Consider the following 27,223-nt stretch of genomic DNA (forward strand, 5'->3'; position numbering starts at 1 on the left):
CTGCTCCCCATTCACACCTGAGACCTTGTAACACTAACAAGATACATGGCACCGGGGAGGGAAAATGGCTAATTGGACCCAATTTGGACATTTTCATTTAGGGGTGTACTCACTTTTGTTGCCAGCGGTTTAGCATTAATGGCTGTGTGTTGAGTTATTTTGAGGGGACAGCAAAATTACACTGTTATACAAACTGTATACTCACTACTTTACATTGTAGCAAAGTATAATTTCTTCACTATTGTCACATGAAAAGATATAATCAAATGTTTACAAAAATGTGAGATACTGTATATTAAAACTATATATTCTTATAACCTATATTCTACCAGTTAGACCTGTACACTCTAGGAACTGAAACAATACTGCTATTTTATTACCTCCTATCTCTGGGTTTAAGAGACGCTTTAAGGTTACATGTTCCCCTCTCCTCCTCAATTCCTCCAATAAAACTTCTCTCCCCAGTGCATTTCCCACAATGCATAATAAACCTTATTCACACTAGCGCCATCTTTGATTTTAAAATGAAAATGACAAAGAGGCTGTGAGGGATAGACTTACCAGACTTAGTAGACTTTCTTTAATAGCATGAATGGTGAAATCACGTCTGATTTTCCACAACTCATGTTGTCTGGAGTTCTTTGTATACTGAATGTTCTTGGACAGATATTTTAGCAATGTTTTGATCCAAAAACACTTTAAACTGCAGTACACCCCATTGAAGAGACTGTAAGTCTATCCCTCACAGCCTCGTTGTGATTCCCATTAAAAATCAAATATGGCGAAAGCGTGAATAAGGTCTATGAAATGTTCGCTGACTCCACACCATTTACAAAGCCCTGTTGGATGTTTGGATATTAATTGCATTGTGCTGTTAAGCCCTGTATGTCCCAGTTTAAGTCTTGATACAATAGACTATTGTAGTACCCATCTACTACTGTCAGAATATCTTCCTTTCCCCACTTTCGGCTGTATGGAATATAAATGTCTTCCCTTCTGTATCCCAATATTGCGGCCATCATCAATATATTTCCTTTTTTTTATTATTGATTTGATTTCTGCTCTACTATATGCCATCTCCAATTCCACCTCTTTGTCCTGCATTGCATGTTTTGCCAACCTGTCTGCTTCCTCTTTTCTTTTCACACCCACATAAACTGCACCCTCACTCTTATCCATTGTAACATATAATTCCTGGAGAATCTCCAATACTAAATCTTGTCTTGATTCAGATTGTAAGGCATCAATACTTACAAGAGCAGTACTTGAATCTGTCTGTTATGCATTTTCAGCTGTGAGTCCTTATATAGACAGGTGTGTGCCTTTCTAAATCATGTCCAATCAATCTAATTTTCCACAGATGGACACCAATCAAAGTGAAGAAACATCTCAAAGATGATCCAGAGAAATGGGATGCACCTGAGCTAAATTTCAAGTGTCATAGCAAAGGGTCTGAGTATATTTTCACTAAATTTGCAAAGTTATAAAAAACTTTCTGGTTTTTGCTTTGTCATTATGGGGTATGGAGTGTAGATTGATGTGAAAAAAAAAAAATACAAATAATTTAAAGCATGACAAAATGTGAAAAAAATAAAGGGGTCTGAATACTTTATGAATGCACTGTATTTATCATAGGTACTCAGACTCTCTGGCATTTTAGTTGCAATATATCCTAGATGCATTTAAATAAACGCAAAATAAATACATTAATAAATAAATAACCTGAAAGCTAATATTCAGCATTTAAGAAAACACATGAAAAGAGCATTTTCTTTGTTTTAGTCAAATATGTACTACTTTTATTATAGTATTTCTAAATTATTTATTTTAAGTATTCTTGTAGCTCTCAAATTGACATTTATGCATTTGGCAGACGCTTATATCCAAAGTGACTTACAGAGCCCTTATTACAGGGACAATCCCCCTGGAGCAACCTGGAGTTAAGTGCCTTACTCAAGGACACAATGGTGGTGGCTGTGGGGTTCAAACCAGTGACCTTCTGATTAACAGTTTACCAGTTATGTGCTTAGACCACTACACCACCACCACCACTCAAATATAATGGCAATATTTAAAATGACTAAAAGTAACTGATCAGTGTAGCATATATAATCAGTAAACCCATAAAAAAATAAATAAATAAATACTGCCAGTTTGTGCAGTTTTTATGAGTCACGTGGGCTGTACATATTTAAATCATATGTAAAACATTATTTGGATATGCAAATCAGACAGTGGTGTGAAGAAGCTTTCTGTACCTACTAATAAGATATTTTCATAAAAATTGTCTGGCAACACCAGACCAGCAAGAACTCTAAAATAATAATTATAAGCGTAATTGTTGAGAAAAAAAACAAATATATAAAATAGGCTAAAAAGATTTTTATTTACATTACCAGCAACAGTGGTGTGTTGTCATTAGAAACAAAATAATAATAATAATAATAATTTTAGTTTATTATTCAAACTTTCACGAGTACGAGAGGACACTATTTTATTCTAACTCTGACTTGCAACTTTGTTTAATTTTTTATTTTTTTTTTGTATATAGCACAGAGTCACTTGAGTACATCTGTGCTATATTTAAAAAAATAATTTAAAAAAGTTACAAGTGAGAGGTTTACACTAAATACGCTTTTTGTATGAGCTTTACGGTCATTTCAACAGCTTTTGTGTTCCGCTTCTCACTGTTCATTGCGCTTTGTTTACCAGCTTTACGGTACATTAATGAGTTCTTGCGTTCCTCTTCTCTTATTGGCTACCGGCTTGTGCGTTATAATGTCTCGCGCAAGGAAGACTTGTAGCTGTCACTCATTCTGTACTGGTCCTGGCACGCGATAGTTCATACAGATATAATATCATCAGATGTATTCCAAATATAATGTTTACCTGCTTATTATTGTGACTAACGGACTCACAGACGTTTAAGGCAAAGGGAAAGGGTAAGTTTGTGATACATCCTTTATGGGAGGTCTGGAGTGACTATTTTGAGTGTTTTTGGTGGTTTTGTGTTAGCTTAGCTAAAAAGCAACTGTCATCATCTCACTGTATCAGAATGAGACTCACGAGCATCAGATTCTACGTGTTTATATTCTTATATAAGTTATTGGATGTCAAGGATTGTTCTTTAATTTTGTATATATATTGGCTCTAAACCTGTTGCTCTTTGGGATTATACTTTGTGAATTTATGGTTTCAGAGCCACTCACCCTCAAGCCATCCCAAATGTGTTTGACTTTCTTGCTTCTGCAGAACACAGACCGAGATTTTTAGAAGAATATATCAGCTCTGTAGGTCCTTACAATGCAAGTGAATGGTGACCAAAAACTTTGAAACTTCAAAAAGCACATGAAGTCAGCATAAAAGTCTCCAGTGGTTTAATCCAGGTCTTCTGAAGCGATCCAATCGGTTTTGGGTGAGAACCGACCCAATAAAAATATTTTTTTTACTGTACATCTTGTCATTGAGGTCGCTTGGCAAGATCATGATTTCAAGCTCAATTACACTTCCAAGCGCTTTATGCATGCAGAGCACTAGATTCGCTAGGAAGTGTAATCAAACTTGAAATCGCAAAGGAAACAGCTAATGTCAAGATTAATAGTGAAAAGGCAGTTATATTTTGGTCTGTTCTCACCCAGATCCGATTGGTTCACTTCTGAAGACATGGATTAAACCACTGGAGTTTTGTGGATTACTTTTATGCTGCCTTTATGCAGTTTTTTGCGCTTGAAAATTTGGTCACCATTCAATTGCATTGTATGCACAAACATACATCATAGCTCAGTTAAAATATCTTAATTTGTGTTCTGTGGAACACAACCTAACCACAATGATATTGCATAAAGGCCACCTCTTTTGTGTACTTTGACTTTTTTTAATGATGCACAAGAACAGTGTAATTAATCGATAACGTGAACCCAGAGGAGTGGCATGCTACTGGAAGGGGCCTATATTTGTTGTGTAAGGGTTTGGCTTTGTGGTGGTATAGGTTTCATTTCCTGTATTTAAAGCAAAGCAGTCAAGTTCAGTGCTGACAAGACCATATGCAACAGCTCACATGCATGCTTTAAAAGACCAGCCACTAGAAACCTGAATATGTTGCCATTTAGTTAAGTATTTGGTTGAGACTTCAAATATATCACATCCTCATTTTGGGCATTTGAGGCATAACTTGGCTCGTTTCTTAAGTCAGGTTGGGCAGGATAGACTATATCATACTTTAAATGCAATTATTACCCTTTATGGATTACCCTTTATATTGCAATCGCAATATCTGATTACGGTTAGAGGTTGACTGATAGTAGACTTTGTAGATACCGATAACTAAGGTGGTGAGAAAAGCTGATAAACAATTAATCAGTCGATTTTTAGACTGTCAAATTTTTTAAAGTAAAAATCGTACTCTTTCCTTACTATGACGGGCACAGTAAAAAGAGTCCTAAATGTATAAAATCTCAGATGCAGTTTAATGTTCAACCAAAATACACAAAATTGGCAGAAAAAAAATGAAGATTTGGTCCATAGTGTGGGACTTTTAAGTATAAACAAGCCCAATATACACTAGGAACTCTTATTTTGAAATTAAGAAATTATGAAAAAACTATTGGCGACTGTCGGCACAGATTTTTGCCGATAACGAGTTCCAAAAAGCAACTGTCTGCACCGATTAATCGGTAAAGCCGATATATCGGTCTACCTCTAATTACGATAGCCTATTATCTTATTACAATATATTGTATTATTGTAATAATATAGTTATAGTTACAATAAGTGTGGGCAAATGAAAGCCATATTCTTTATAGACTACACTTCCAAAAACAAGTTTCCTAATTACATCATTGCAGTTATGTTAATAACGGGAACTATTGATTATCTATTGATTTTTAAGGTATTGATTATAAGTAGCATATACTGTATAAACATCATTATTAAGTTTATTGCAAAATATTCAGATATAAACCAAAAAATAAGTAGTTTGAGAGTGTAGGGTGACTCTATTGTGTCATTTACAGTGCGTCGCGGAAGTTGCCGGTCACCGCAGAGCTCTTTTGCTGCAATTTTCCGATTGGTGGATTTTCCCTCTTAGCAAAATGGGTAATTCTTCACCAGAAATTCCGCTCTTAAATATATTTTTTTTAATAATTACACGGACGGATGGCTTTAGCAGATGTATGTTCTGTCGATTACTAATCACAAAGCTCACGGTAAGCGCAACGTTACGTTTTCTGTAGCAATCAATTCAATCATGGAAACAATTGAATGGGATTTTTACTCCTGGACCAGACTGTTGCACAACTTGCACTATATTGAGTATATATGGAGTGGTGGTGTAGTGGTCTAAGCACATAACTGGTAATCTTGTAATCAGAAGGACGCTGGTTCAATCCCCACATCCACCACCATTGTGTCCTTGAGCAAGGCACTTAACTCCTGGTTGCTCCGGGGGGATTGTCCCTGTAATAAGTGCTCTGTAAGTCACTTTGGATAAAAGTGTCTGCCAAATGCATAAATGTAAATGTAAATATTGAATTTCCAGCCAAAATAACTGTATTGTAATATACTGGATATTGTTACAGAAATTATTTCAAATGTATTGTGGTTTTCTTTGTTATTCAATTGATCCTTAATGGGATTGTACTTGAGATTCCAGGATTCTGAGGATTTAGACTTTCTTTGCATCATTTAGTCAGTGCTGGGTTAATCCCATGCATTGTCCTGATTCTGTTTGTGTGTAATAGACTCTAACATCACTGTAAGTGCGTGTGAGAGCATGACGCAGTAAGAGGGGATAGTGTTTCTCGAGCTGTAATGTCAGTGTGTGGAGGAACACAATTGTTTGAATGGCATTGAGACGTGTAGCATGATGTGCTTCTCATAAAGAAGCCTTCACCTGAAAATGGAAATTCTGTTACTCTTTGCTCGCCTTCGTATTGTTCTGCACACAAAAGGAGACAACATTTCAGATACAATGAGCATAAAGGACAAAAAAGCACCATAAAAGTATTTCGTGCAAAATATTCCAGTTTTTTTTTGGCTGTACAATATACACTCACCTAAAGGATTATTAGGAACACCATACTAATACTGTGTTTGACCCCCTTTCGCCTTCAGAACTGCCTTAATTCTACGTGGCATTGATTCAACAAGGTGCTGAAAGCATTCTTTAGAAATGTTGGCCCATATTGATAGGACAGCATCTTGCAGTTGATGGAGATTTTTGGGATGCACATCCAGGGCACGAAGCTCCCATTCCACCACATCCCAAAGATGCTCTATTGGGTTGAGATCTGGTGACTGTGGGGGCCATTTTAGTACAGTGAACTCACTGTCATGTTCAAGAAACCAATTTGAAATGATTCAAGCTTTGTGACATGGTGCATTATCCTGCTGGAAGTAGCCATCAGAGGATGGGTACATGGTGGCCATAAAGGGATGGACATGGTCAGAAACAATGCTCAGGTAGGCCGTGGCATTTAAGCGATGCCCAATTGGCACTAAGGGGCCTAAAGTGTGCCAAGAAAACATCCCCCACACCATTACACCACCACCACCAGCCTGCACAGTGGTAACAAGGCATGATGGATCCATGTTCTCATTCTGTTTACACCAAATTCTGACTCTACCATCTGAATGTCTCAACAGAAATCGAGACTCATCAGACCAGGCAACATTTTTCCAGTCTTCAACTGTCCAATTTTGGTGAGCTCTTGCAAATTGTAGCCTCTTTTTCCTATTTGTAGTGGAGATGAGTGGTACCCGGTGGGGTCTTCTGCTGTTGTAGCCCATCCGTCTCAAGGTTGTGCGTGTTGTGGCTTCACAAATGCTTTGCTGCATACCTCGGTTGTAGCAGTGGTTATTTCAGTCAAAGTTGCTCTTCTATCAGCTTGAATCAGTCGGCCCATTCTCCTCTGACCTCTAGCATCAACAAGGCATTTTCAGCCCACAGGACTGCCGCATACTGGATGTTTTTCCCTTTTCACACCATTCTTTGTAAACCCTAGAAATGGTTGTGCGTGAAAATCCCAGTAACTGAGCAGATTGTGAAATACTCAGACCGGCCCGTCTGGCACCAACAACCATGCCACGCTCAAAATTGCTTAAATCACCTTTCTTTCCCATTCTGACATTCAGTTTGGAGTTCAGGAGTTTGTCTTGACCAGGACCACACCCCTAAATGCATTGAAGCAACTGCCATGTGATTGGTTTATTAGATAATTGCATTAATGAGAAATTGAACAGGTGTTCCTAATAATCCTTTAGGTGAGTGTATATGTGTGGGGAAAAGTTTTCACCTCGCATTGCTCGCGCGAGTTTCACCGCTGGATTTTAAATGTGTGTTTAAACTTGCGAACCCACGAGTATTCCCCCTTCTCTTCCAGAAAGGAGAGGCTTCTACATCTTGGTTCATAGTAAAGTACAACCAATAGCTGGAATCAAGTAGATGCACATATTTTCAGACCTTACCAGGTAGTCCAACTTCCTCGCTCACTTTCCTCCAAGCCATATCTTTTTTTCGTCCGGTCTCTGTACATGTATGATGTTGAGTTTCTCAAATTTGTCGTAACTTTTTCCAGATTTCTTCTTCTGCTACGTCAGTACGTCAGTGATATCCGGACAATCTCAATGCTGATAGGCTTTCGCGACAACGCATCATGAAGATTAAATGAAGCGATTTCAGCACCATTATGCAGCAGCTCATTGAATGCTTGTTTAATTTAAAGTGGGCGCACGCAGTGAGGATGCGCATTTTGTGCCATATTTAATTAACGAAACATGCTCTGGGATATATCTTCTTTTGTTATCCACAAGATAGAGAAAGTCAAACGGGTTAGAACATTAGGGTGATTTAAATGGGAATTTTCATTTTTGGGTGAACTATCCCTTTAAATCTCTAGTACAGGATCACAGCTATTGAACTAGACTTCATACATAAATATTTCTCAGTGCAGGTTGGGTACTGATGTCCATCTAGCATGAATGTTTATCAGTACAGCATTGGGCTGTGGTGTGAGAATCTAGTGCTAATCGAGCACCATTAATAATTCAATGTAATTGGCTGATAACAACCAGAGCTCTTTTATCAGAGCTCCCTCAATGGTCTGGGCTTGTGGGGGTGATATTAAAGGGACAGTTAACCCAAAAAAGAGAATTCTGTCATTGTTTGCAATTATTATAAACTTGCCTCAAGAAACTCAACATCTTCTCAAAGCAATGCAACAACAAAAATAGTACATAAGTAACAAAAATATAAAAAAAACCTGCTGCACAAATATCGGGAAGCCTGCCGGACTCATGCACACTTGCATGCTCCAGATAGCACGTGCGATCCTCACGTGAAAAGCAGATCCGTGTATCAGATGAAAAGCATATATAAGGCTTATGAAGCACAGAACGCGAGATGAATCTCATAGAATTTGCTGTATTTCATTTAAATGTTTAATGTCGGAAAAGCCGTGTTATTCTTTTTTAATTTTCTCAATATCACGTGAAGCCCCGCCCACTGATAGATGTGCACATGCCGTGCACGTGGATATTTCCATATCGGGATATACACATTATAGCAATATCTCTTACAACTGACTCTTTAAATTGTCGCCACAATATATCATTATTTCGCCCAGCCCTAGAAGAAAAAAAGCCATATGGGTTATATAACAACATAAGGGATGAGCAAATGATGACAGAATGTTCATTTTTGGACGAACTATCCCTTTATGAGTGTGTTTTTGATTTGTTTATTTATTCATTTTCTTTTGCAGGTGTGCTTCGATATCACTGCAGTCATGCTGTCGAGACTAAGCACAAGCGTGAGGCCGTGTGTGAGTGTGTGTCGCTGGATTCACACTAAAGAGAAGGGGAAACCACTCATGCTCAACCCACGTACCAACAAGGTTAGACTAAATACTATCTCTCTATCTCTCTGTCCTTGTCTGTCTGTCTCTGTCCTATGCAAAACCTTGCACTTTAATCTACTTTCACAAATTCCCTGTTATGTGTGGTGATTCTTTGTTAAAGATCAGTGTTGGGAGGCTACATTAAAACTGTAGCTTCTCACTTTCAAATGATGTTAATAATTAAGTAGTGTTTATCTGTCACAGAACAGTGATGATTCCAATTACACCATGTCCTATCCAGATGCAATGTGACACTAGAAAAGGTATCTTTCCCATTTTAATCAGAGTTTTTGCCCTTACCGACCGACTCTGATGCTGTGAACTCTAACTAGTCAAAAATTGTTCTCATAACAGTTCATTAAAGGCAGTGGGCTCCACTTTAAGAGCGCTATACCTTTAGCCCCATACACACATGCAGCGACAAAGCAACCTCATCTCATTCATTTTCAATGAGAGCTGGCGAGTTCAAGCGACACGAGCAACAACGACCTCTGGCGGCTACACGTTGGCGTGGCGAGCGACACGAAAAATTTGAGAAAAGTTTAACTTAATGCAAATGAGGAGAGACTTTCGGAGCGACAACCAATAGGAGGGAAGAGGGTGTCAGTGTTGATCTCTTCATCTGTCTCCTTTGAGATAATGGCGTTGAGTGCAGACTAGACAGAGCAGCGTTGTGATGTTTCTGTGAGGGATTTCTTTGATTAGTTTGTAACAACATGCGTGGATATAATAAAAAATGGTGGATGGGAAAGAAATTGTCAGCAGTCTGAGTGAGTTTGATTTGTACATTGATCGCTCATTTAAGCACAGCGCTATTCGATATGTCATTCGCACAAAGTCAGTGGGCATGGTCATGAGGTTTTCATATTTTTGTGCAAATTTAGGTGCAAATGGGTTGGGTCAAGTGCAATTTTATTCTGAGGTTCTTCTACGATTATTGCACCATCTGAGTCCTATTACAGTTCAATTCCATTTCTTGTCAAGCAACATCGAAATTAACGAAGACAGCCAATAAGAATTTGGTTCTGTAAATGAGCTGTATGCAATGCATCCCTTGCTCTGGGACTGTCGTCCTGCTCGCCTGTGTCTCGCTCTGCTTGAAATGTGCTTTGCCTCTCTACCATTGTTCATCGTTTTGTAATGTATATTTGTTATATGTTTCTCTGTTTAATGATCTATTTCAATTCTGTGCTGTGTCCTTGTGATTTGGAAGGGCACTATATATATATATATATATATATAACATATTATTATTACAGTTATTATTATTGATCTACTGACACTGACAAATCATGGCTATTATTAAAAGTGAACGATAGCTCTTTAACACCATCTGCTGGATGAATCCCCAAACTGAATATGCAAGAACTGACTTTATGCCGAAATTAGGTGTAGATATCAAACGTCATTTGAGCGCAATGACTTATTTCTCAGGAAAATAGCAAATTGAGCTCTGCACCACTTCATTAACATACATTACAGCCACAGTTTGAATGCATAAACCAACTGCTAGCGCAAACACCCCTACCCACGTCCACTTGCGCTTCGCACTGGCACATAAATTGCGTTTCTCAATTTGCTTTAACCGTGCTGAAAAATCCCAGTTCCCACTACTTAGTAGGTCCTTGTGGTGGCATGGTTACTCGCCTTAATCCGGGTGGCAGAGGACAAATGTCTCCGCTTCGGAGACCGCCAATCTGCGCATCTTATCACATGGCTTGTTGTGCATGACAACGCAGAGACTCACAGCGTGTGGAGGCTCATGCTACTCTCTGTGATCCACGCACAACTCACCACGCGCCCCATTGAGAGCGAGAACCCCTAATCGCAACCACAAGGAGGTTACACCATGTGACTCTACCCTCCCTAGCAACAGGGCCAATTTGGTTGCTTAGGAAACCTGGCTGGAGTCATTCGAACTTGCGAAATCCAGGGGTGGTTGTCAGCGTCAAAACTCGTTGAGCTACCCAGGCCCCCATGGAAGTGATACTTGAACTGTTGCTTACCATGTTTAGAACGGTTCGGTCCAATGGCTGAAAAGAGTTTTAATAGATTGTGTTTTTATAATTGGGTCAGCTTGCACTGTTTTAAGTCTGCATGTGCAATAGAGTGTGACATATTTTGTCATAATACACCACTAACTGTTTGAAAAAAAAAAACATTTCTTTATGGACAGCTGAAATATGAGTTAGTAGCATAACTAGTTTTAGTAAGTTACTCCCAAACACTATTGCATACACACTATCTGACATAGTCTCTGGAAAGCATTAGTAGAGTGACTCAGCGAAAGTGCCACATTTCCTCAAAACCTGTGTGAGTGCGTGTCTTTCATGTTGTAGACTCTTCCCCTCCCCTCCAAACATGCTTACCCACACACACACACACACACACACGCACACACATGCACACACAGACACACACACGCACACACACGGCATATGGAATGTAAAGAGAATGGAGCTCCTCTGTGGGCTGTTACAGAAGGGTGTATCCCTGTCTCTGACCCTCATTGTTCACTGTTTCACTTTGATCTGCTCTCTGTAAAAGCTCTGGATTGGGTTTTCATGCTCACACACCATACAGGATGTACATCTGTGGCACCTCAGCTTAAATAGACATACATGATGTAAATGTACAAAAGAGCAGGGCAAATTCAGCTCACCCTCCAAACACACTTTGTTACTCACTTAGGGTTACTAATCAGGATGTTGAATAAATGGTTAGTTCCCCCAAAAATGAAAATTCTCTCATAATTTACTCGCTCACATGCCATCCCAGATGTGTTTGACTTTCTTTCTTCAGCAGAACACAAACAAAGATTTTTAAAAGAATATCTCAGCTCTGTAGGCCCATAAAATGCAAGTGATCAGACCTTTGTAGTTCCAAAAATCACATAAAGATAGCATAAAAGTAACCCATATGACTCCAGTTGAAATCCATATATTCAGAAGCAATATGATAGGTGTGGGTGAGAAATAAAACAAAATTCAAGTCCATTTTACTCTAAATCTCCACTTAAACTTTCACTTTCAGATGCGAAAGTGTGACTAAACAGGCACCACATGTGACCTTCAGATGTAAAAGTGAAAGTGGAGATTTAGAGTATAAATAGGACTTTTGATCTGTTTCTCATGCACACCTATGCTGGCAATATACACAACACCTTTGTATTGTAGCGAGTTGTGCACAGGCAAGAAAATGTGAAAATCTAGTTTGTGTGTTTGTGTACGCACAGGGCATGGCGTTCACTCTGAAGGAGCGACAGATTTTGGGCATTCATGGCCTGTTGCCACCAAAGATTGAGACCCAGGACACGCAGGCCATCCGCTTCCAGAAGAACCTGAAGAAGATGTCTGATCCTCTGCAGAAGTACAGTAATTTCACTCATTTCACTTACATACAGACATCGCATTTTGTTCCGCACTAGATCAGAGGATCTGTTCTACAGTTTGCTTAGAGGTTTAAAGTGTCTGTAGTTTAACCTACCATGTCTGTCAAACATGTCCAATGGGACGCACTTTAATAGTCCTTTTGCATTTTGTCATTTAATGAAAAGAGTTTAAATTGAACATATAATGTATAAAAGAAAATACTGTATATACAGATGACCATCAATATCAGAATTTTGTTACTAATTGAGATAAATATAAAGCTATTAAATTATAATTTGTTCATAAAAGACATTGCTTTATTTACTTAAATGTCTGTGGTCTTACTGGTTTTTGGTTTGGACATTATTTCAAAGAAATATTAATCAAAATTTAACGACTTGCTCCGCCTCTGAATCCTTTTTTTCTGTTCTGTTGAAGTGGGAAAATAATCAGTAGCATCATCTCTAACTCTTACAGTACAATCAAATACCAAAGTATAAAATCTTTTGATCTGTTTAGCTTGGAAATACATCACATTATTAAAATCAAATGTTGTGAATGCCATTTTATGTTGTTTTTAAAGAGATAGTTCACCCAAAAATACAATTCTTTCAACATTTATTCACCCTCATGCCATCCCAGATGTGTATGACTTTCTCTCTTCTGCTGAACACAAATTATGTATAAAATGTACAAAATAGTATAACCCTTTAATATCATTTGGGTTTGTTTGAGCAGATACATCTACCTGATGGGGATTCAGGAGAGGAACGAGCGTCTCTTCTACCGTGTGTTGATGGAAGACATCGAGGCTCTGATGCCCATCGTCTACACGCCCACTGTTGGCCTTGCATGCACACAGTATGGACACATCTTCCGTCGGCCCAAGTAAGCTACAGTACATTGCATTACAAATGACCTGGTAGCACATTGTAGGCATTCGCTAATGGACCCTTTTCACAGATTGTGATGAAGCGTTTCCTGTGCATAGTTACTAATTAGTTTTCATTTTTAATTATTAAAGGGATAGTTCACACAAAAATAAAAAATCTTTCATCCTTTACTAAACCATATGATGCCAGTGGTTTAATCCATGTCTTCTGAAGCGATATAATAGGTGTGGGTGAGAAACAGCTAAATATTTACTAAATCTCCACATTAACTTTCACTTTCAAATGTGAAAGTGAAACTTAACAGGATCCACATGTGACTTTTGAGATGTAAAAGTGAAAGTGGAGATTTAGAGTAAAAGTAGGACTTAAATTTGTATTAGTTTCTCACCCACACCTGTTACACTGATCAGCCACAACATTAAAACCACTTACAGGTGAAGTGAATAACATTTTGTGGCAGGGCGGAGGGCGGGGCCGGATCGTGATTCTACACACCCGGTCCCGTATTAGGCTAATTATGCCTCCGTGAGGTTTAAAGGCTGACTGCAGAGGGCCGTGCGGGAGAGAGAGATCCTTAGCGGACATGTCCGTCATGTGTGTGTTTGTGTCTTCTTTTAAGTTTATCATTAAACCTATTATTTATATTGAAAAGCCGGTTCTCGCCTCCTCCTTTCCATTGAATACATTTACACATTTCTTATCTTGTTACAATGGCACCTGTCAAGGGGTGGGATATATTAGGCAGCAAGTGATCAGTCAATTCTTGGATTTCATGTGTTGGAAGCAGGAAAAATGGGCAAGCATAAGGAAATGAGCGACTTTGACAAAGGCCAAATCGTGATGGCTAGCGACTGGGTCAGAGCATCTCCAAAACGGCAGGTCTTGTGGGGTGTTCCTGGTATGCAGTGGTTAGTACCTACCAAAATTCCAAGGAAGGACAACCGATGAACCTGCTACAGAATCATGTGCGCCCAAGGCTCATTGATGCGTGTGGGGAGCGAAGATTAGCCCGTCTGGTCCGATCCCACAGAAGAGCTACTGTAGCACAAATTGCTGAAAAATGTAACGCTGGGCATGGTGGAAAGGTGTCAGAACACAGAGTGCATCGCAGCTTGCTGTGTATGGGGCTGCAAAGCCACAGACCGGTCAGAGTGCCCATGCTGATTCCTGTCCACCACCAAAAGCACTTACAATGGGCACGTGAGCGTCAGAACTGGACCATGGAGCAATGGAAGAAGGTGGCCTGGTCTGATGAATCACGTTTTCTTTTAGATCATGTGGACGGCCGGGTGTGTGTGCATCGTTTACCTGGGGAAGAGATGGCAGCAGGATGCACTCTAGGAAGAAGGCAGTCTGACAGAGGCAGTGTGATGCTCTGGGCAATGTTCTGCTGGGACACCTTGGGTCCTTGAATTCATGTGAATGTTACTTTGACATGTACCATGTAACAAGATTGTTGCAGACCATGTACACCCCTTAATGGCAACAGTATTCTTTGATGGCAGTGGCCTCTTTCAACAGGATAATGTGCCCTGCCACACTGCAAAAATTGTTCAGGAATGGTTTGAGGAACATGACAAATCTGACTGAGCATCTATGAGATGTGCTGGGCCAACAAGTCTGATCCACGGAGGCCCCACCTCGCAACTCACAGGACACCTACAGAGGTCTTGTGCAGTCAATGCCTCAAAGGATCAGACCTGTTTTTGCGTGATGAGGGGGACCTACACGATATTAGGCAAGGTGGTTTTAATGTTGTGGCTGATCAGTGGACTGTATATCTATTAGAATTGTTTTCCCTCTTGTGGAAAGTTGTAGAAAAGTAATAGTGGATTCTTTCTTTTGCTGTAGCCACAAATGGGCAAGCAAAAATAATATTTGCTGTGGTCTCCCATAGTTTACCCTGCTCCAGTTTACATCTGTATTTCAAACCCGGAAATGTGGTTTCCATTTAATTTAATGGGCCACTTTTGTGGCATTTTAGTTTTCCTGTGAAGTCCGCTTATAATGTTAGACAGTATTTCTAGAGTTTTTCTTGTAATTTAGTTTTCACTACTATTTTCCACCCTCACTGTGACCATTAGAATTAAAGGAATAATTTCCCCTAAAAAGTAGAATTCTGCACAGTTTACTCCCCCTCATAGTAGTTTGGAATGAGGGTGAGTTAATTATGACAGGTGTTTCATTTTTGGGAGAAAAATGTATAGGTAACGGTCTTACTGAATTAATTAGGAATTTATTTAAATACATTTAATACATTGAATTATTTGACGTAAAAATACAGTGTTTTTATGCCCTCATAAAAGCCACAAAACAAAATCTAATCTCTTGTGGGGTTAAATATTGCCCTATGATAATAAAAAAAAACTAATTCTGACACTGCCTGGTGCTCATATTGATAAGCGTTATACAGGTGGGTGTGTGTGTTTGACAGAGAGTTGCAAAGAGACTGAAATTGAATCAGTATTTTCCTCCCCACAGAGGTCTGTTTATCTCCATTAAGAATCAAGGACACATTCGTTCCATATTGGATAACTGGCCAGAAACCTCTGTTAAGGTATTGTTCTCAGCACACCAGGCCTATTTGTTTTTGTCATGTGTTATTTTGATTTCTCAAAGAGTTTGTCTTATTGCAGTGGTAAATCATTCTTCTGTATGTTCACAGGCTGTAGTTGTGACGGACGGTGAGCGTATCTTGGGTCTAGGAGATCTGGGAGTGTATGGGATGGGTATTCCTGTTGGCAAGCTGTGTCTGTATACTGCCTGTGCTGGAATCCGACCTGAGAGTTGCCTACCGGTCTGCATTGATGTGGGCACTGATAATGAGGTTAGCAGCCATTAATGCCCAAACTATTCATCGTTCACATGATTTATGGAACTGGAGCTCAACAGTAACTACTGCCCATGTTTTCATTGACATCTCTGATTGGTGGCTCTCGTTTCAGGATTGTGGGAAGTGAAGTACTTCTGAAATGCTGATTAAAAAAAAAATATATATATATATATGTTCAATTGTAGTCACTGTGCAAATTCAGGTGCAAAGGCCAATTAATTATCACAAAAATAAGAGAAGTTCTGCACTCTGAAAATGAGTCTTTTATGGTTTAATAGAAGGGGAAACAAACATCTTAAAGGAATATTCCACATTTTTAAGCTCAATTTACCTCATAATGGTAATTAGTACATATATTCATTTTGACTCGTCCCTCCTTTTCTTTAAAAGAATAAAAAGTGACTGGAGCCAATCTATAAATTTCAAAATTACACCACAAGACATAAACAATATGTGTGTTGACATGATTTTCATGAGATAAAATCGCTTGCTAACCTTTTCTGTGAAGTTTTATCCAATTTTAAGTCTTTGTTGCCATGACAACATAACACCGTAAACCCTAAAACCCTAAAAACTAATTTACAGCTCAAATAAAACACAAGTTTGCTTTTTTAAAGAAAAGAAGGGTACGAGTCAAAAATATGAATAATATTGGTTTCTCAATGGAGATTTTGAATGGAATTTTTTCTACTTTTGAGATCTACTGAGTAGCTGAACCCAATGTGGGTTTTGTACAGCATAAATATGAAATGCTTTATGTTTCCTTTAGAAACTGATGGTTTATTGAAAGACCTATTTTGTACATGCGTGTTTCTGCAGACGTTACTAAGAGATCCCTTCTACATGGGTCTGTATCAGCGGCGGGACCGCTCTCAGCGATATGATGACCTCATAGATGAGTTTATGGATGCTGTGGTGGATAAATATGGACAGGATACACTTATCCAGTTTGAGGACTTTGGAAATCACAACGCTTTCCGCTTCTTGAAGAAATACCGTGAGAAGTACTGCACCTTCAACGATGATATCCAGGGTGTGTTACAGTACTGCTATCATAATGCTGCATTCTGTCTTTCTCCCATTGACTTGCATTGCTCGAACCGCTTTTGTGTTTGTGAATTCTGCATCAATAAGTGTCGATCTGTGTGTTTAGACCTCTGATGTGTTTGTGTGTCTGCAGGCACTGCATCTGTAGCTCTGGCAGGTCTACTGGCAGCTCAGCGTGTGGTGGGGAAGCCAGTAACTGAACATAAAGTTTTGTTTCTGGGAGCTGGAGAGGTAAACACACACATACACACGCACACAACACGCACGAGTTCAAACACAAACTCTGCGATTTAATCTGTGTGATTTGAAATGGGATTACACTTCAGTGTAGGCAGTGTATTTAAGGCTTTAAACAATTTTCATCACATCTTTTTTTAGGCAGCTCTTGGGATTGCTAACCTGATTGTCATGGCGATGATGGAGGCGGGGGTGTCTCAGACAGATGCCAGAAAGAAGATCTGGATGTTTGACAAATACGGTCTGCTAGTAAAGGTGAGAGTATAAATATGCCACTTGATTTTATATTTTAGCATCTAATAAATCACATTCCACACAAGTGTGACAAACGAATAGTAATTCTCTCATCACTTACTCAAACTTATGCAATCTCAATCTCGTATGACTATCTTCTGCTGAACACAAAGATAATTTAAAGGAAATATGATGTGTATTGTCCATACAATGTAAGTCAATGGGGGTCCAACATTTTCAAGCTCCGAAAAGGACATAAAGGCAGCATTAAGGTAATTCAGTGGCTTAATCCATGTCTTCTGAAGCTACACGATCGGATCGAGCTTCTCTCATGAATGCACACAGGAGGCATTTAACATTTTGACAACTTTAGAGTTACATTTTGGTCTTTTTATTACCCAAACCAGATCATATCGCTTTAGAAGACATGGACTAAACTACAAGTGTCATATGGATTACCTTTTTGGAGGTCCTTTTTGGAGCTTTACATTGTAAAGACAAAAGTACATCATATACCCTTCAAAAAAATCTTTGTTTGTGTTCCTCACCAGAGTGTTTGAGTTTGAGATGGCATAAGGGTGACAAACTGATTCCCTAAAATAAATTGGACATCTAAAGGCTGCCATCAAAGGAATAGTTCACCCAAAAATGAAAATTCTGTCCTCATTTCCTCACTCTCATGCTGCTCCAAACCTGCATTACTTTCTTTCTTCTGTGGAACACAAAAGAAGATATTTTGAAAAATGTATCTTGTTTTTTTTTTTTGGCCATTCAGTGAAAGTCAATGGAGTCCAGTGTTGTTTTAGACCCCATTGACTTTTATTGAATGGACTAAAAAAAATTTTTGTTCCACAGGAGAAATAAGAGAGGTTTGGAGCCACACGAGAGTGAGTAAATGATGACAGAATTTTCATTTTTGATCTATCGCTTTAATTTGGAGTGTATGTGCTCTGCAGTTGGAAGATTTGGTGAGCTCAGCTGATTGACTGTCTGAGCTTACATGCCCAGTTTCCTCTCTAAACATTAAACAGGAATTGAAAATGTGCAACATTTACCAACTCAGTATTTTCTCACATGCTTGAGACTCACAGTTACAGTCTTCTAATTATCCAGTGTGTGTGTTTGTGTTTTCTAGGGCAGAGCTTATGAGACAGACAGTAATCAGGAGGCTTTTGTCCATGCTGATCCAGGGGACGTGAAAAGCTTCTTAGATGCCGTCAATGTCATTAAACCCACTGCGATCATTGGTAAGACAAGCTACTCTCACAGTGTCTGCCTCTGAAGTCCACTTATGTTCCTCAAATGCCAAAAACATTATTTTGTTCTTAGTAGTTTTAATGACCATTTTTTACCCTGTGTCTGAGCCTTAGAATAAAATAAACAGGCTGTTTTTACTGTTAAACCTTTTTTTTTCTCAATGTCATCAGGTGTGTCAGGAGCTGGCCGGCTCTTCACTCATGATGTCATCAAATTAATGGGCAGCTTGAACGAACGACCAATCATCTTTGCGCTGAGTAACCCCACCGCCAAAGCAGAGTGCACCGCTGAAGATGCTTACAGCCTCACACAGGTAAAATATTATTGAAAATACACAGGTGAGATGCTTTTAAAGGTATGCCGAAGTTCGCCCCAAAATGAAAATTCTGTAATTATTTACTTCCTTATGTTGTATGTAATAATAAGCCTCACAAGAAGCCACTGAAAGCCATGTGTTACAGTGATTGTACCACAGCTTCTCTTTAACCCCCTTTAAATATTGAGCCCGTTTACATGCACACCAATACGCTGAGTACTCCAAAAATCATCTTATTTAAAAAGTCCCACAAAGCAAGAAATTCACATTTACATTTTATTTACGTATTATTCTCTGCTTTTGACTGACTGGACTTACAGTTTTCACACTCCAGACAATTAAAAATTGGAAAAATCCCATAGACTTACATCAACAGAGAGTTCAAAATGGCCAACGGAATGCTTTTTAATTCCAACTCCAAAACTCTGTATGTCTGTCTGTCTGTCTTTCTATCTGTCTGTCTGTCTATCATTGTCTGCCTGCCTGCCTGCCTTCCAATTTGTCTGTCTGTCGTCTGCCTGCCTTCCTGTCTGTCTTTTTATCTATCTGTCTGTCTGTCTGCCTTCCTGTCTCTTTCTAGCTATCTATACATCTGTCTGTCTGTCTGTCTATCTATCTGTCTGTCTTTCTGTCGTCTGCCTGCCTTCCTGTCTGTCTTTTTATATATCTGTCTGTCTGTCTGTCTGCCTTCCTGTCTCTTTCTATCTATCTATACATCTGTCTGTCTGTCTGTCGTCTGCCTACCTTCCTGTCTGTCTTTTTATCTATCTATCTGTCTATCTGTCTGACTTTCCATCATCTGCCTGCCGTCCCGTCTGTCTTTTTATCTATTTGTCTGTCTGTCTGCCTTCCTGTCTCTTTCTATCTATCTATACATCTGTCTGTCTGTCTGTCTGTCCTCTGCCTACCTTCCCATCTGTCTTTTTATCTATCTATCTGTCTATCTGTCTGTCTTTCCATCATCTGCCTGCCTTCCCGTCTGTCTTTTTATCTATCTATCTATCTATCTATCTATCTATCTATCTATCTATCTATCTATCTATCTATCTATCTATCTATCTATCTGTCTATCTGTCTATCTGTCTATCTGTCTGACTTTCCATCATCTGCCTGCCGTCCCGTCTGTCTTTTTATCTATTTGTCTGTCTGTCTGCCTTCCTGTCTCTTTCTATCTATCTATACATCTGTCTGTCTGTCCTCTGCCTACCTTCCCATCTGTCTTTTTATCTATCTATCTGTCTATCTGTCTGTCTTTCCATCATCTGCCTGCCTTCCTGTCTGTCTTTTTATCTATCTGTCTGTCTGTCTGCCTTCCTGTCTCTTTCTATCTATCTATACATCTGTCTGTCTGTCTGTCTATCTATCTGTCTGTCTTTCTGTCGTCTGCCTGCCTTCCTGTCTGTCTTTTTATATATCTGTCTGTCTGTCTGTCTGCCTTCCTGTCTCTTTCTATCTATCTATACATCTGTCTGTCTGTCTGTCGTCTGCCTACCTTCCCGTCTGTCTTTTTCTCTATATATCTGTCTATCTGTCTGTCTTTCTATCGTCTGCCTGCCTTCCTGTCTGTCTTTTTATCTATCTATCTGTCTATCTGTCTGTCTTTCCATCATCTGCCTGCCTTCCCGTCTGTCTTTTTATCTATCTGTCTGTCTGTCTGCCTTCCTGTCTCTTTCTATCTATCTATACATCTGTCTGTCTGTCTGCCTTCCTGTCTGTCTTTTTATCTATCTATCTATCTATCTATCTATCTATCTATCTATCTATCTATCTATCTATCTATCTATCTGTCTGTCTGTCTGTCTGTCTGTCTGTCTGTTTGTCTTTCCATCATCTGCCTGCCTGCCTTCCTGTCTGTCTTTTTATCTATCTGTCTGTCTGTCTGCCTTCCTGTCTCTTTCTATCTATCTATACATCTGTCTGTTGTCTGCCTGCCTTCCAGTCTGTCTTTTTATCTATCTATCTGTCTATCTGTCTGTCTTTCTATCATCTGCCTTCCTTCCTGTCTGTCTTTTTATCCATCTATCTATTGTCTGCCTGCCAGCCTGCCTGCCTTCCCATCTCTCTGTCTGTCTGTCTGTCATCTGCCTGTCTTCCTGTCTGAATTTTTATCTATCTATCTATCGATCTATCTATCTATCGATCTATCGATCTATCTATCTATCTATCTATCTGTGTAAGGATCTCCCTTTTGGGATGCTAGTCTCCTCCAGACCAGCAGAGGTGCTCACCATGTACCTTCCATGCCATGTTCCTCTCCCTTCCTGCAGATAGCACTAACAACCCTAACCCAGTTCAACCATCCACTCATTAACCCTCATTCCCTTCACCTGTGCTTAGCCCTATATAAGCCTGTTTGTTTTTCACCAAGGTGTTCAGTCTTGAGCCTTTGTACCCTGTTCCTCCTGTGACCAGCCTGTATTAATACTGTATTATTGCGTTAAATACAGTATTACCATAATAAATGCATTAATTCTCCTAGGTGTGGTTAGATAAAATAAACCTATAGTCCCACTCTCACTCATAACCGCACTTTATGTGAATATGTTTCCATTCTTGACTGCAGGGTCGGTGTTTGTTTGCCAGTGGCAGTCCATTTGCCCCTGTGTCATTGGAGGATGGCAGAATACTGACCCCTGGACAGGGCAACAATGCTTATATATTTCCAGGTTATTTTAATACACACATAGTCGTATATACACCATCAGCCACAACATTAAAACCACCTGCCTAATATTGTGTAGGTCCCCCTCGTGCTACCAAAACAGCATGGACTCCACAAGACCTGTGAAGGTGTCCTGTGGTATCTGGCACTGAGATGTTAGCAGCAGATCCTTTAAGTCCTGTAAGTTGCGAGGTGGGGCCTCCATGGATTGGAATTGTTGGTCCAGAACATCCCATAGATGCTCAATCAGATTGAGATCTGGGGAATTTGGAGGCCAAGTCAACACCTTGAACTCTTTCATGTTCTTCAAACCATTCCTGAACAATTTTTGCAGTGTGGCAGGGCGCATTATCCTGCTGAAAGAGGCCACAGCCATCAGGGAATATTATTGCCATGAGGTGGTGTACGTGGTCTGCAACAATCTTTAGGTAGATGTACGTGTCAAAGTAACATCCATATGAATGCCAGGACCCAAGTTGTCCCAGCAGAACATTGCCCCAAGCATCACACTGCCTCCGCCGGCCTGCCTTCTACCCATAGTGCATCCTGCTGCCATCTCTTCCCCAGGTAAACGACGCACATGCACCCGGCCGTCTACATGATCTAAAAGACACGTGATTTATCAGACCTGGCCACCTTCTTCCATTGCTCCATGGTCCAGTTCTGACACTCACATGCCCGTTGTAGGTGCTTTCGGCGGTGGACAGGGGTCTGCATGGGCACTCTGCGGCAACACAATCCTATACGCAGCAAGCTGCAATGCACTGTGTGTACTGACACCTTTCTATCATGGCCAGCATTAAGCTTTTCCAGCTGTAGCTCTTCTGTGGAATCGGACCAGATGGGCTAACCTCCCCACGCGCATCATTGAGCCTTGGGCGCCCATGGCCCTGTCGCCGGTTCACCGGTTGTCCTTCCTTGGACCAATTTTGGTAGTTACTAACCACTGCATACTTGAAACACTCCACAAGACCAGCTGTTTTGGAGATGCTCTTACCCAGTCATCTAGTCATCACAATTGGCCCTCGTCAAAGTCGCTCAGATCCTTTCGCTCAACCAACACATGAAATTCAAGAACTGACTGATCACTTGCTCCCACCCCTTGACAGGTGCGATTGTAACAAGATAATACATGTTATTTACTTCACCTGTCAGTGGTTTTAATGTTGTGGCTGATCAATATATTTATAGATGTTTTCAATAGTTAGCTATAGACCTATATTGATTTTAAAATGGCTAATATTAAAAAATAATGAAATCTAATGTAAACTTGGCCTGTACAGGTAGTCTTGTATTGACCTGCAAGTTGTGTTTGTAATTATAGGTGTTGCTCTGGCTGTAATTCTCAGTGGAGTCAGACACATCAGTGATACGATATTCCTCGAAGCAGCAAAGGTAAATATACAATCCTGAACTCCATTTTGATATGTGCAAGTGTGAAGGCCATCACACACCGCATGAGAAGCGCCACGTCGTGGCTAGAACATGGCACAAGTATCAAACACCAGGCATGCCAATGCGGTTCTGGTTGCAGATAGTACACACAAAAGTAACAAAGTTTTATCCCTTGTCCAAGATTGAAGAACGCTAAAGAAAATAATCTATTGTGACAGGGTGGAGGGCGGGGCCGGGTCATGATTTTACACACCCAGCCCCTTACCAGGCTAATCAAGCCTCCGAAAGAGATAAAGGCCGACTGCGGACGGTGGTGCGAGAGAGAGAGAGAGAGGGAGAGAGAGAGAGCGTTTACGGGCAGCTGTCCATCATATGTGTGTGTTTGTGTCTTTTGTTTAAGGAACTTAATGGTGAAACGATGCAAAAATGGTGTGTGTGTGTGTGTGTGTGTGTGTGTGTGTGTTTTAGACACTTGCAGATCAGCTTACAGATGAGGATCTGAGTCAGGGCCGACTGTACCCCCCCCTTTCCAACATCAGAGAGGTGTCTTTACAGATGGCTGTGAAGGTGAGATACATGTGTGTGTGTGTAAAGTTTATATTCAAACGGCTTAATTAACATTTGTGTTGCAATAGGGGCGATCTAGTTGATCTATACTGCTTATGTCTGCTTTATAAACTGTGTTTTTGTGCTCAGGTGGTACAGTATGTATATTCAAACGGAATGGCATTCAGATACCCAGAGCCTATGGATAAGGACGCTTACGTTCGATCAACTGTGTGGAACACCAACTACGATTTGTTCCTTCCCGACATGTACAACTGGCCCGGAGTATCTCACAGCCCCATAGTGGACTAGATGAACACATGAGAACATACAAACAAGACAAGAGAGAAACGGAACAAAAAGAAGGAACTCTGAAGGAAGTTTTGATGCTACAGATTTAAGCACTCCATGTTTCCCTGCTGCTTGTCTATTTTAGTATTTATTCATATTTCTCACCCTTTATTTAAATGATGTAATCTTAGTTTACAGATCTTAGTTATAGTTGAGTTTACAGCTCAACTAGAACATGTCCAGGTCACATTTCAATCCAAAATATGAAAATGAAGACCTGTGGCGTTAGAGAGTGGCATTATTTGAATGACATTTAAGCCTCTCCTCACTAAAATATGCATGCATTATGGCAGTATTGCACATTGTGTTACAGTATGTTTTTGTTTTTGGACAGAAATGTGCTTATTGACATGAAAATAATGCCTCAATTGACTCTCAATGATTCTAAAAATAGGCTTTATTTTCTTTAAGCAAAATGTAATGTTTCTTTAGATTTTGGGGTGAAATGTGTTCCTGTGATTCAATCTTATTGCTTATTACAGCCAGTTGTCTTGTGTTTTTAATAGTGTGCCTTGACACTCCATATACTCGTTGTGTTTCTGTTTCCTGTTAAATCTGTCACTGTCGTTTAGTCTCTTAAAGGATCCACCCCTTTAGTAGAGGAGGAGCTACAGGGAGCGAAGTTAAAGCGGAGGAGACAGCAGGTTATATTACACAGAATCATGTTGTTCTTGCATTATGTCATATATCTCGGTCTCTGTGGTCGTGACTGATCTGTAATGGTTTTAGAGCATTGACGAGCATCAAATATTTACACACTTATACCAGATCGTGTCATGTAACACTCTGTCAGCCAGTAATTATTGTGAAATAAACCCTGACAGGGTCATTTTGTGTCAAGTTTATTTTACGATAATGACTTGCTGACTGTACTTTCTAATTACACGGCAACTTACAAAATCAATAAATAAATGGACAATAAATATTGATTTGAGGTGAAAATATTATGCGAGAACAGAGCGCAGGGCCATATGAAAAACATGAAACTAGCACAGCTATGTAGGAAATCAGTAGCCTGCAATACCGGCCAATTGTACAATTTGGCGGTCAATATCCAAACCATATTTGACAGCAGAATAAGCGGACATAACTTAGCATTCCATAAAGCTGTTTAGTGATCGCTAGTCAAAGCTGAAGTACCATGGAAAGTGCCCGCTTAGGTTATTTTCACACTGGGCACGCTTGCTGCGGGCCGAATCGGAGTGCGATTGTTCCTGGTGCCCCCTACCGCATTGGTCTGGTTTCAGGCTCGTGTATGATTCTGTCGAACCCTGGTTCTTTTACGTCATCAACTTGCGTCATCACAAACATGCACATGATGTAAAGCACAATGCGGGACGCTATATTTGTGTGTTTGTTATTCATTTTGTCAAGCACACCAGAGTGAACTACACTTGCGCCTCATGCTGTAATTCAGCAGCTGTAAATGTCCAGGAGAAGGAGACTTTATCTGATGCTCACAAACAATCTTTTTTGAGGACACAGCTGCTTGTGCACTCACTCGCATATATAAAAGGCACCTCACATTTTCTGTGTCCCGCAAGGTTTCCCTGCCACTCATGATGCACGAGTGTGTGTTTGTGTTTGTGCAACTGATGATGTCATCATGCTTAAATCGGTAAAACGCATGCGCAAGTCATTTTACTTCCTGAACACGTGCATCCCGAGGACAGGTGGCTTTCTCACTCATGCAAACTGCGCAAGGGTCCCAGTGCAGCTGAACTCAGTAGTCTCTCGGGTTCGGTACCATGGTGTGCTTCCCGGTCCGCATGACAGCTTTCACATTACCAACTTTTTATATGAACCGTGCTCTGTTTCGGACTAAACTGCCAGTGTGAACAAGTCATCATACAGTGTGTTACATATTTTACATGCCATTCTGTGTTCAGTAGCCAAAGATCACCATAGAATCAAGTTTTTAGATCATGATTAAAACTTTTGTGAAATAGTCTTGTACTGAAAACTTGACTCTAAAATGTACACTGTTGATTTTCTACAAGCAGAATAAATCTAAAATTTTTGCAATATAGTTTATATATTACAAAAATGCCAAAAGTGATTGAAATAAATGTAAAATGAGACAACCTTGGCCAAAGTTTCTTAACATTTTATTTTTTATAAAATTATCATACTCTGTTTGTATTCAGAATATAGCTTTCCCCCCTTGAGGGGGATCTTTAGTGCTGTTGTACACCAATCAAGAATGTATGCATTTTTAATGCTTTTCAATAATGACCCGAAGGACCAAAGGAGGGTTACCCTCTTAAACCCGGAGCGACTCTATACCGGGCCACAGGGGGGCGCTAAGCACACTTTTTTTATTATTATTATGGTATCATTAACAGTGGCTGTTCTAACTTGTATGTCGCCCTGGGCAAACCCCCTTTAGCACCCCTCCTGAAGGGGGGTTCCGTGCCACCCCCGTCAAGATGCTGCCCATGTCACCCGTACCTAAATCCGCCACTGATTATTCAACAGCCCCTTGCTTAATCTGCACAAATTAGGTGCCGTTTTAAAGCTTAGACTCTTATATTTACAATGACTATATCTGACCAATTCTAAAATACTGATTTAAAATTTGCAAGACCTGTAACAAGATAACACAGCCATTTGTTACATATCATTGGAAAGGTCTTGATGAGTAGAATATAATGAGCAAATGTGTTTCATTTGCATTTGCATTTATACATTTGGCAGACGCTTTTATCCAAAGTGACTTACAGAGCCGTTATTACAGGGACAATCCCCCCGGAGCAACCTGGAGTTAAGTGCCTTGCTCAAGGACACAGTGGTGGTGGCTGTGGGGATCGAACCAGAGACCTTCTGATTAACAGTTATGCGCTTTAGCCCACTACACCACCACCACTCCACACAGTGAGTGTGGAGACTCTCTGAGGAGAGGTATAAAGTCAAGCCGGATGCGGCAGTTCGGGAGAGAGAGAGCCACACGCAGCTGCCCTGTGTGTGTATTTATGTTTTTGCCTTATATTTAAAGTTTTCGTTATATATTATTTGATGGTTCATTCAGTTCTTTGATAAATAAAAGTCCACCATGTGAACCATTGTCCTATATGCAATAACTTCAGATCACTTTCTCCTATTCAAGGGCGTAGCAGCCTCGGGGGACGTGGGGGACACGTCCCCCATACTCTTTTAAAAGGTGATTTTTGTCCTTCGCATTTGTAAA

General features: G+C 40.0%; 1 protein-coding gene across 1 annotated transcript; it reads left to right on the forward strand.

Annotated features, from left to right (window-relative positions):
* Window positions 1-2,811: 2,811 nt before the first annotated feature.
* On the forward strand, window positions 2,812-26,981 carry LOC127643053 (NAD-dependent malic enzyme, mitochondrial-like). The gene is made up of 15 exons (XM_052125593.1): window positions 2,812-2,942; window positions 8,760-8,891; window positions 12,130-12,263; window positions 13,004-13,153; window positions 15,640-15,715; window positions 15,824-15,985; window positions 16,811-17,024; window positions 17,172-17,269; window positions 17,417-17,530; window positions 18,645-18,756; window positions 18,937-19,079; window positions 21,646-21,748; window positions 23,069-23,139; window positions 23,608-23,706; window positions 23,836-26,981. The coding sequence occupies exons 2-15, from the start codon at window positions 8,784-8,786 to the stop codon at window positions 23,995-23,997; spliced, it is 1,746 nt and encodes a 581-aa protein (XP_051981553.1). The 5' UTR covers window positions 2,812-2,942; window positions 8,760-8,783; the 3' UTR covers window positions 23,998-26,981.
* The last annotated feature ends 242 nt before the right edge of the window (window positions 26,982-27,223 follow it).

The sequence above is a fragment of the Xyrauchen texanus genome, chromosome 4 (genome assembly GCF_025860055.1).
Source record: "Xyrauchen texanus isolate HMW12.3.18 chromosome 4, RBS_HiC_50CHRs, whole genome shotgun sequence".
Taxonomy (NCBI): Eukaryota; Metazoa; Chordata; class Actinopteri; order Cypriniformes; family Catostomidae; genus Xyrauchen; species Xyrauchen texanus.